The sequence below is a fragment of the Staurois parvus genome, unplaced genomic scaffold, assembly GCF_062004578.1.
Source record: "Staurois parvus isolate SC_StPar_1 unplaced genomic scaffold, SC_StPar_1.0 ptg002730l, whole genome shotgun sequence".
Taxonomy (NCBI): domain Eukaryota; kingdom Metazoa; phylum Chordata; class Amphibia; order Anura; family Ranidae; genus Staurois; species Staurois parvus.
The window spans coordinates 64825-76988 of NW_028320526.1; the positions used below are offsets into that span (position 1 = coordinate 64825).

The 12164-nt window shown below is 45.7% G+C and overlaps 1 protein-coding gene across 2 annotated transcripts in view; it reads left to right on the forward strand.

Moving 5' to 3' along the window:
• LOC149429372 (armadillo-like helical domain containing protein 1) overlaps positions 1-11433 on the forward strand; it is a 51138-nt gene extending 39705 nt beyond the window's left edge. The window contains exons 8-12 of one of the 2 annotated variants that reach the window (XM_089666482.1): positions 577-649; positions 983-1112; positions 4111-4188; positions 11089-11170; positions 11245-11433. In XM_089666482.1, the coding sequence (XP_089522608.1) occupies positions 577-649; positions 983-1112; positions 4111-4188; positions 11089-11170; positions 11245-11267 (386 nt within the window). In that variant the 3' untranslated portion in view covers positions 11268-11433. The remainder of the gene's footprint in view (positions 1-576; positions 650-982; positions 1113-4110; positions 4189-11088; positions 11171-11244) is intronic. The other variant, XM_089666483.1, reaches the window with a different exon arrangement.
• The last annotated feature ends 731 nt before the right edge of the window (positions 11434-12164 follow it).

Consider the following 12164-nt stretch of genomic DNA (forward strand, 5'->3'; position numbering starts at 1 on the left):
TATAATATTAAAAAAAAAAGTTATAATTAAAAAAATAAAAAAAATTATAATATTAAAAAAAAGTTATAATTAAAAAAAAATTAAGAAAAATATTATTTTAAAAGAAAAAAAAAGTTATAATTAACTAAAAATAAAAAAAATATAATATTAAAAAAAAAAGTTATAATTAAAAAAACAAAAAAAATTATAATATTAAAAAAAAGTTATAATTAAAAAAAAATTAAAAAAAATATTATTTTAAAAGAAAAAAAAAGTTATAATTAACTAAAAATAAAAAATATATAATATTAAAAAAAAAAGTTATAATTAAAAAAATAAAAAAAATTATAATATTAAAAAAAAGTTATAATTAAAAAAAAATTAAGAAAAATATTATTTTAAAAGAAAAAAAAAGTTATAATTAACTAAAAATAAAAAAAATATAATATTAAAAAAAAAAGTTATAATTAAAAAAATAAAAAAAATTATAATATTAAAAGAAAAAAAAAAAGAAGTTATCTGTCTTCTCTTGCAATGCAGCAGGTTGCTCCAGTCATATTCTAATACAAAGCTTTATTTGTTCTGCTTTTTGTTTAGACCCGACAGTTCCCCAAATTTCTGAACCTTTGCCGATGTTTATTCAGCAAGCCGCCTCTGCTAAAGCCATCGGGTATGTATGAGAGGCGGTGATGAGATAGGTGAACCTAATAGGCTGATTGGTTAACAGAGTCCAAGGAGCAAAGAGCACCGACCAGCTTCTGCATAGTTTTCAGCCTTTTGGCCATCCCCCCCCCGCTGTTGTTTTGCCCCCTCCCCCCCACATACACACCCCCTCCCTCCTATTGTCCCCACCTCCCTTCTGTCCTACCTACTGTTGCCCCCACTTCCCCCTGTGCTGTCCTCCTGATGTCTTCCCTCCTGTTGTCCTTCCCCTGCTGTTCTACACTCACTGTCCCCGCCCCCGCAGACACAGGTGAAGAGTAATCCGATTGGATGGTTGCAGGATGTTGGCACGGGAGTCCCCCCAGCTGTGCGAGGATCTGATCCAGCTGAGAGTCGTCCATCACCTGCTGTACGCCATGGGGAACACGGAGCACACAGACAGCCAGAGACAGGCCAGCCTGACCTTGGAGGTGAGGGGCCACTCTCACAGTGTATAGGGAGGGGCGTGTGTGTTGGGGGGGGTTCACGGGGGGGGGGGGTGAGATTCAGAACATAAACAGGAACGACTGTTACAATGCAAATCTCTTTGACATGTTTTTTTTTTCAGCATTTAATATACTGTGGAAGGGTTGGGACCTCTGTGAGGTTTTGATTGATGTCTGACCCCGCTGGAGGGACTCGTCCTATCTCTGTCTGACCCCGCTGGAGGGACTCGTCCTATCTCTGTCTGACCCCGCTGGAGGGACTCGTCCTATCTCTGTCTGACCCCGCTGGAGGGACTCGTCCTATCTCTGTCTGACCCCGCAGGAGGGACTCGTCCTATCTCTGTCTGACCCCGCAGGAGCGACTCGTCCTATCTCTGTCTGACCCCGCTGGAGGGACCCGTCCTATTTCTGTCTGACCCCGCAGGAGGGACTCGTCCTATCTCTGTCTGACCCCGCTGGAGGGACTCGTCCTATCTCTGTCTGACCCCGCTGGAGGGACTCGTCCTATCTCTGTCTGACCCCGCTGGAGGGACCCGTCCTATTTCTGTCTGACCCCGCAGGAGGGACTCGTCCTATCTCTGTCTGACCCCGCTGGAGGGACCCGTCCTATCTCTGTCTGACCCCGCTGGAGGGACTCGTCCTATCTCTGTCTGACTCCGCTGGAGGGACTCATCCTATCTCTGTCTGACCCCGCAGGAGGGACTCGTCCTATCTCTGTCTGACCCCGCAGGAGGGACTCGTCCTATCTCTGTCTGACCCCACAGGAGGGACTCGTCCTATCTCTGTCTGACCCCGCAGGAGGGACTCGTCCTATCTCTGTCTGACCCCACTGGAGGGACTCGTCCTATCTCTGTCTGACCCCGCTGGAGGGACCCGTCCTATCTCTGTCTGACCCCGCTGGAGGGACTCGTCCTATCTCTGTCTGACTCCGCTGGAGGGACTCATCCTATCTCTGTCTGACCCCGCTGGAGGGACTCATCCTATCTCTGTCTGACCCCGCTGGAGGGACTCGTCCTATCTCTGACCCCGCTGGAGGGACTCGTCCTATCTCTGTCTGACCCCGCTGGAGGGACTCGTCCTATCTCTGACCCCGCTGGAGGGACTCGTCCTATCTCTGTCTGACCCCGCTGGAGGGACTCGTCCTATCTCTGACCCCGCTGGAGGGACTCGTCCTATCTCTGTCTGACCCCGCTGGAGGGACTCATCCTATCTCTGTCTGACCCCACAGGAGGGACTCGTCCTATCTCTGTCTGACCCCACAGGAGGGACTCGTCTTATCTCTGTCTGACCCCGCTGGAGGGACTCGTCCTATCTCTGTCTGACCCCGCTGGAGGGACTCGTCCTATCTCTGTCTGACCCCGCTGGAGGGACTCGTCCTATCTCTGTCTGACCCCACAGGAGGGACTCGTCCTATCTCTGTCTGACCCCGCTGGAGGGACTCATCCTATCTCTGTCTGACCCCACAGGAGGGACTCGTCTTATCTCTGTCTGACCCCGCTGGAGGGACTCGTCCTATCTCTGTCTGACCCCGCTGGAGGGACTCGTCCTATCTCTGTCTGACCCCGCCGGAGGGACTCGTGCTATCTCTGTCTGACCCCGCCGGAGGGACTCGTCCTATCTCTGTCTGACCCAATGACCATTGGCACTGGGATTGGAAGAGGTGGCCGGTGCTGGGGGGCGATGATCTGCAGAGCAGACCAGTCCTATAGTGCCTAGATATTGGTCGTATACTGTATATAGGTTAATGACGGTAAGTGGCCATATATGTATAAAGGTAACAGGTGGTTAGTGGTCATACATACAGTGGTCACTGGGTGAGGACTCTGGATGGTAAGAGAATTCTGTTGGTCACATATGTAAGTTTTATTTACTAAAAACCTGCCAAAAAATATCTCCTGTTACTCTAGCCCAGGGGTATCAAACTCACGGCCCTTCAGCTGTTGCCAAACTACAAGTCCCATCATGCCTCTGCCTCTGGGAGTCATGCTTGTAACTGGCAATCTTGCAATGCCTCATGGGACTTGTAGTTTGGTAACAGCTGGAGGGCCGCCAGTTTGACACCCGTGCATAGACGTAAGGCAGCTCAGAAAAATGTGTTTTATTGTGTCCGACTCATAGTCCGGCGGCAACTCAAAAATGTGAATTTTAGGAATAGGAAGGCTCAATCCCCCCAGGGGGAATACAGACGGCATTTAATACCTGACAGAGAGTCTAATGCAGGCCATAGATGGGTCGAAAATCGGCCATTTAAAAAAAAAAAAAAACGAAAAATCGGACGTTCCATCGACCTACATTACCACCAACGGTAAAAAAATCGGCCAATTTTTATCCTGTCTATGGCCGGCATTTTACCCCAATAATTACTTCTGTCCCTTGCAGAGACGGGAGCAATACATAATAATAATAAGAAGAAGAATTCCAGTCCGCTATTATATTTTACTTGAAAGTCTTGCGGTTGCAACAATGTATCCATTTGTATCCATTTCGGATACAGATGTTTTTATTTGGATCCAAATGGATACATTGTTGCAAGACTTTTCATATAAAATATAATAGCGGACTGGAATTCTTCTTATTATTTTTATTCTTCTTCTTCCTCTTTTTCTTCTTCTTGCAGGTCACGGCTCATGTGCAGATTTTTTATCAGTAAAACGATCGTCCGATTTGCCCATCATTGCTGGGAAAATCAGACCGATCGTCAAAATCGGCCGCAAATTTTCCAACATGCCCGACAAAAAAAATTTGCAAAAAGCCCAAAAAACGGCCAACCAATTAACCCACTAACAGTGCGAAAATCGGCCGATTTTTTTTTTTTTCGACTGAAAAATCGGCCGATTTTAGACCCGTCTATGGCCGGCATAACCCTTCAGTAAATTATTATAGACATTGAGGCAGCTCCTATTGGTTGTTGTGGGATTTCCTCTTGTGTGCTGATTGGATGGGGTGTATGCGAGCTGACAGATGTCTCCTCCCCTCATTGCAGTATTTTGTGTCGTCGTTTCCTACGGTGGAGGAAGATGTGCGGACAGCAATCGGGGAGAAACTATTCCGCATGCTGATGGTAAGATTATATCCGTCATGGGGATTTCCTTGGGAAGGCTTTGCCATTGTTCCCAGTCACATGGCCGCCAGACACAATGGGACTCATTGATAGCAGAGCCTAATGCAGGCCATACAGAACGATTTTTCGTCCGAAAATCGTACTGTAATCCAATGGTGCCTCCAACGATTTCAAAAGTCGGTTGTTTTTCACTAATTTTCCAGCATGCCTGATAAACGAAATGGGGAGGAACCATGAAAACACTGTTCAACAAATTTTTATTTTTTGCCAGTTTTGGAAACAAAAGGATCCATTTCTTAATGAATTTCACATTCTGAGTTCAAATATAAAAATGAAATTTGTCAATTGGCTCTAGTTTTTCTGTAAACGGAAAGTTTTCTACTATAGGCGTAATGACTACATAATGCACAATAATTCTATAGATAGATGTCTTTCCACAAATATAAAGCAAGTGATATTGACTACATAACAAAGCCTAAATGGCATAATATATTGCATAGGATTACCAAGAAAAATTATAGCCATAAGCTAAGTTGAATCATTTTAATACTTAGGATTCTCACTAGTTTTGTCTTCAGTTTGTGTCGGTTTTGCTTCTCTTGGCTTTTCTCTTGTATTCGAGGAAAGGGCTATCTCTTACAACTGCACGTGACTACACGCTTCAGGTTCTTCCTCACTTGACTCAACCACGAAGGATTCTGGTGCTTTAGGAATTGGTAGCCCCTCTCCATGAGGAACTGGACGTATTGCCGATGGAATATTTGGATAGTGCACAGATAACTTTTTCTTCTTATTTAGCCCTTTTACAATTGGAGGCACCATACAAAAGTAACAATTACTGACATGATCTGTTGGCTCTCTCCAAATCATTGGCACAGCGAAAGGCATAGATGCCTTTTTTCCATTCAACCATTGCTCCAGTGCCGTCCCACAAGAATTGCAGCATATATGTGGTGCCCAGCTCTTGTCCTGGTCTCCTATCTTGCAGCCAAAATACAAGTTGTAGGCTTTCTTAATCATTCCTGTTATCCTCCTTTTTTGTGAGATAAAAGTTATTTCACCGCAGATATAGCAGAAATTATCTGCTTTATTCACACAAGTTCGAGGCATTACTGAGTAGCCTATATAAGCAGAAAACGAAATGTAAAGACGAACTCCAATCAGCTACAGATACTGCAGCTTTTATGCAGTGAAGTGATGCAATTAAAGGCTAATATTGCATCATCTCAGTATACATGACATTTTCTATTGGTCACCAGTATCAATTGCGCAATATGCAGCTGAAGTTGCATCATAATTTTGAATGGTTTACGTCATTAGATGGGTGAATATATCATGGAAACTAGAGCCAATCAACATTTTTTAGGGTCATTTTCGTTTTCAGCACCCCAAAATTATGTAAGATTAGCTAATTTTATGCCCAAAACTTTTTACCTGTTGAACAGTGAAATCGGCCGATGCCATTGCCCCACTTACAGAGCGAAAATTATTCTTAGGTCCGATTTTCGTACAAAAATCATTCGGTATTCGAATCGTGTATGGCCTGCATTAGAACTACACTTTCTGTGTTGAAACAAAAAAAAAGCGCACCAACCTTGTGCATTACCGCAATACGAAACTTGATTTTATTCAAATGAGATATATACTCACAAAGCAGTAAAACAAGCGGGCAAGATCCTCAAAGGAGCACTAAAGTGCAAAACCGGTGCGAGTCACATCAAGGGGGGAGACTCTCAAAAGTTCCGTCGTTTCGAAGGGGGTCCCTTCTTCTTCAGAGCTCCTTTGAGGATCTTGCATGCTTTTTTTACTGCTTTGTTTGTGAGTATATATCTGTAACGGAACCGGACCCCGACTGCACTGGGGTATTTCTGTTAGACTCCCGCTTCCCTGTCCGAACACAGATCCACGGACACCGTTCTTGAACGAAAACCAGGAAATAGACTGCTTTATTTTAACATAGATACAAGATATATATACACAGGGCGGGGCAACACACACCCAGTAACAAGAAACACATCAGCAGGCATTCCCTTAAGGGGATAGGGCTGCTGGAAACACCTCCCACCAAGCCAGTACACAAACACATACATCCCATAATAGTTTGCTCCCAAGCAAGACCCACAATAGAACAATGGGATGCAACCACAGGGCAATAAACAATGAATAACTCCCCACCCCAATATTAGGACATATCACCCTGCACCTCTAACAGGCACAGGGTGACTTACACATAATAGGGATATGGGGAGCTGAGACAGGGGTCTCCCCACCTCTCTAAAGTGAACTGTGTTCCATGGGCCCCCCCACCCAAAGTGACTCCCGTCACAATATCTCATTTTAATAAAATCAAGTTTTGAGGTAATACGCAAGGTCGGTGCGCTTTCTTTTTGTTTCACTTTGCAGTACTGGTCGGGCTTCCCCAGCCTTGTTAAGAGCTGCACAACCTTTGATCCATTGGTGGACGAACTTCCATAAGTGGTCCATCCACCCGCCCACCCTTGATCTGGGTCCCTGAGCGCAGGAGGTGTTGTTTCTATTTCCACTTTCTGTGTTACCCCTCAGAGCCAATCAGGTTCCAGCTGTATTCTATACTGGCAGAATGGGAGGAAGAATCTGATTGGTCCCCAAAGATAACCCAGTGCCTGTTTCAGACACTTTTGTAGATAATGGCCAGAGTTTTCATCAGGAAGGGAGTCAATTAGTCCCCGGGAACACCAAATCTGACTTTTAAATCGTGCGACTTCGCTTGATGTCAGATGTCAGTCCGACTTCAGGTGCAACTTGGAAGACATCTGTGCAACTTCATGCATGGTGTCTATGCAAGTCAAACATTAAGCTCATCACTACCTGGCACTTTGAGGTCCACCTTGCTAGTCCTGGGTTGGACCCCCTTTTACCTTCATTCTTCGTGGCACAGATTCAACAAGATGTTGGAAACATTCCTCAGAGATTTTGGTCCATATTGACGCAGTTGCTACAGATTTGTCAGCTGCACATCCATGACGGGAAACTCCCGTTCCTCCACATCTCAAAGGGTGCTCTATTGGATGGAGATCTGGTGACTGTGGAGGCCATTGGAGTCCAGTGACCTCATTGTCATGTTCCAGAAACCAGTTGGAGATGATTTGAGCTTTGTGACATGGTGCATTATCCTGCTGGAAGGAGCCATCAGAAGATGGGGAGACTGGAGTCATAAAGGAATGGACATGGTCAGCAATGACCCTCTGGTAGCCTGTGGTATTTAAACGATGCTCAATTGATACCAAGGAGTCCAAAGTTTGCCAAGAAAATCCCCCCCACACCATGACACCACCTGCCTGAACCATTGACACAAGGCAGGATGGATCCACCACACCATGACCCCACCACCACCAGCCTGAACCATTGATACAAGGCAGGATGGATCCACCACACCATGACACCACCACCAGCCTGAACCATTGATACAAGGCAGGATGGATCCACCACACCATGACACCACCACCAGCCTGAACCATTGATACAAGGCAGGATGTGTCCACCACACCATGACACCACCACCACCAGCCTGAACCATTGATACAAGGCAGGATGGATCCACCACACCATGACACCACCACCACCAGCCTGAACCGTTGATACAAGGCAGAATGGATCCACCATAGCATGACACCACCACCACCAGCCTGAACCATTGATACAAGGCAGGATGGATCCACCATAGCATGACACCACCACCACCAGCCTGAACCGTTGATACAAGGCAGAATGGATCCACCACACCATGACACCACCACCACCAGCCTGAACCGTTGATACAAGGCAGAATGGATCCACCATAGCATGACACCACCACCACCAGCCTGAACCATTGATACAAGGCAGGATGGATCCACCACACCATGACACCACCACCACCAGCCTGAACCGTTGATACAAGGCAGGATGTGTCCACCACACCATGACACCACCACCACCAGCCTGAACCGTTGATACAAGGCAGAATGGATCCACCATAGCATGACACCACCACCACCAGCCTGAACCGTTGATACAAGGCAGGATGGATCCACCACACCACACCCTGACACCACCACCACCAGCCTGAACCATTGATACAAGGCAGAATGGATCCACCATAGCATGACACCACCACCACCAGCCTGAACCGTTGATACAAGGCAGGATGGATCCACCACACCATGACACCACCATCACCAGCCTGAACCGTTGATACAAGGCAGGATGGATCCACCACACCACACCCTGACACCACCACCACCAGCCTGAACCATTGATACAAGGCAGGATGGATCCATGCGTTCATGTTGTTTATACCAAATTCTGACCCTACTATCTGAATGTCACAGCTGAAATCAAGACTCATCAGACCAGGCAATGTTTTTCCAATCTTCTGTTGTCCAATTTTGGTGAGCCTGTGCGAATTGTAGCCTCTGTTTCCTGTTCTTAGCTAACAGGAGTGGCCCATTGTGTGGTCTTCTGCTGCTGTAGCCCATCTGCTTCAAGGTTGGACGTGGTGTGGTTCAGAGATGGTATTCTGCATACCTTGGGTGTAACGAGTGGTTATCTGAGTTACTGTTGCCTTTCTATCATCTCCAACCAGTCTGCCCATTCTCCTCTGACATCAACAAGGCATTTTCATCCACACAACTGCCAGATATTTTCTTTTTCAGACCATTCTCTGTGAACCCTAGAGATGGTTGTGTGTGAAAATCCCAGTAGATCAGCATTTTTTTAAATACTCAGACCAGCCTGTTTGGCTGCAACAACCAAGCTGCGTTTAAAGTCACTTCAATCCCCTTTCTTCCCCATTCTGATGCTCAGTTTGAACTTTATCAAGTCTTCACCACGTCTAGATGCCTAAATGCATTGAGTTGCTGCCGTATGATTGGCTGACCAGCAATTTGTGTTACTAAGCAATTGAACAGGTGGACCTACAGTGGGGATCGAAAGTTTGGGCCCCCCAGCTAAAAATTTGTATTAATGTGCATAAAGAAGCCAAGGAAAGATGGAAAAATCTCCAAAAGGCATCAAATTACAGATTAGACATTCTTATAATATGTCAACAAAAGTTAGATTTTATTTCCATCATTTACACTTTCAAAATAACAGAAAACAAAAAAATGGCGTCTGCAAAAGTTTGGGCCCCCTGCAGAGTTAATATCTTGTACTGCCCCCTTTGGCAAGTATCACAGCTTGTAAACACTTTTTGTAGCCAGCCAAGAGTCTTTCAATTCTTGTTTGAGGTATCTTTGCCCATTCTTCCTTACAAAAGTCTTCCAGTTCTTTGAGATTTCTGGGCTGTCTGTCACGCACGGCTCTTTTAAGGTCTATCCATAGATGTTCAATGATGTTGAGGTCAGGAGATTGTGAAGGCCATGGCAAAACCTTCAGTTTACGCCTCTTGAGGTAATCCCCCGTGGATTTCGAGGTGTGCTTAGGATCATTATCCATTTGTAGAAGCCATCCTCTCTTTAACTTCAGCTTTTTCACAGATGGCATCAAGTTACCATCCAAAATTTGCTGAAATTTTATTGAATCCATTTTTCCTTCTACTCGTGAGATGTTCCCTGTGCTACTGGCTGCAACACAACCCCAAAGCATGATTGATCCAACCCCATGCTTAACAGTTGGACAGAGGTTCTTTTCATTCAATTCTGTGCCCCTTCTTCTCCAAACGTACCTTTGCTCATTCCGGCCAAAAAGTTCCATTTTAACTTCATCGGTCCACAGAACTTGTTTCCAAAATGCATCAGGCTTGTCTATATGTTCATTTGCAAAGTTCAAACAATGATTTTTGTGGTGAGGACGTAGAAGAGGTTTTCTTCTGATGACTCTTCCATGAAGACCATATTTGTACAAGTATCTCTTTATTGTGGAATAGTGACCACAACTCCAGTGTCTGCCAGATCTTTCTGGAGGGATCGTGCAGTCAAACGTGGGTTTTGAATTGTTTTTCTCACAATCCTGCGAGCTGTTCTGTCTGATATTTTTCTTGGTCTTCCAGATCTTGCTTTAACTTCCACTGTTCCTGATGACTGCCATTTCTTAATGACATTCCGAACAGAGGATATTGACATCTGAAAACGCGTTTCTATCTTCTTATAGCCTTCTTCAGCTTTGTGAGCGTCAACTATTTTCAGTTTCAGTTTTCTAGACAACTGCTTAGAAGAACCCATGGTGCTGATTGTTGGGGCAAGGTCAGATGAGTCTGGGCATTTAAAACCTTTGAGATTGACATCACCTGGTCTTCCCAGACGATGATTGAGAACAATCCATGACACTGGCAGGTCTCAGCTCGGCAAAGGGGACAGTGCAGGCTATAAATTCTGCAGGGGGCCCAAACTTTTGCAGACGCCATTTTTTTGTTTTCTGTTATTTTGAAAGTGTAAATGATGGAAATAAAATCTAACTTTTGTTGACATATTATAAGAATGTCTAATCTGTAATTTGATGCCTTTTGGAGATTTTTCCATCTTTCCTTGGCTTCTTTATGCACATTAATACAAATTTTTAGCTGGGGTGCCCAAACTTTCGATCCCCACTGTAATAAAGTGGCCTGTGAGTGTTGTTTTTCAGAATATAAAAGAAGAATACAAAGAGAGAACCTGGAACACCCCCTGTTGTAGCCGGAGTCAGATGTTAATGTGAACCTGCTGAGAACCTCAAGAGATAAGTCATCTATGGGGAACCCAACCCATCAGACTCCATCTGTAACCAAAATAAAATGTTTGCATGGACTGATCCTGTACACGTGATTATTCTAACCCCTCTGGGTTGGCTGCGCTCTTTGTTTTGGGGTCTCTAAGCTGTGATTGGGAGTGCCGTGACGTCTGATGTCGGCCTCATTCCCCCCATGTTTATGTCACATTACCTGACCACGCCTGTTGTTCTCTGCAGGAGAATGCTGAGATATTGTACATGAAGCTGGACAGAGTTCACATTGAAATCCTAATCTCCAACCAAGTGAACGTCCCCAGAGGTAAGTCCCGCCCCCCATATTCCAGCCCCGGTAGGACGTGCCATGTTCATGAACAATTCGATTTCCTTGTGTAGTAAAGGAAGAGTCCCGACACTGAACGTGGACCATCACTGGGACGGATGTCGGATGACTGACACCTGGACAACACAAACTCAGCAGAGCCAAGGAAAGGCCGGACCTTCCGTGTGCGGAGTATCGCTGGAAGTCATCCGCCTTGTTATCAGTTTATTTGTGTTTTATTAAAATATAAAAATCTTCCGAAATGTTCTGTCCAGTGCTGATCATTTCACATGCTGACTATTTCTTAAGGCCGGTGAGAAGCCTGCCAGGGTATGTGGACACGTGTCGGGGAGAAAGGGTATGTGGACACGTGTCCTGGAGAAAGGGTACGTGGACACGTGTCGGGGAGCAAGGGCACGTGGACACGTGTCGGGGAGCAAGGGCACGTGGACACGTGTCGGGGAGCAAGGGCACGTGGACACGTGTCGGGGAGCAAGGGCACGTGGACACGTGTCGGGGAGCAAGGGCACGTGGACACGTGTCGGGGAGCAAGGGCACGTGGACACGTCTCGGGGAGCAAGGGCACGTGGACACGTGTCGGGGAGCAAGGGCACGTGCACACGTGTCGGGGAGAAAGGGCACGTGGACACGTGTCGGGGAGAAGGGGTATGTAGACACGTGTCGGGGAGTATGTGGACATGTGCAGAGACAGTATATACGGCATATGTTGGGGTTCGGTATGTGCAGACAGTATATACGGTATGTGTTGGGGTTCTATATGTGCACACACAGTATATATACGGTAGGTGTTGGGGTTCTGTATGTGCAGAAAGGATACGTGGACACGTGTCGGGGAGAAAGGGTACGTGGACACATGTCGGGGAGTATGTGGACATGTGCAGAGACAGTATATACGGCATATGTTGGGGTTCTCTATGTGCAGACAGTATATACGGTATGTGTTGGGGTTCTATATGTGCACACACACAGTATA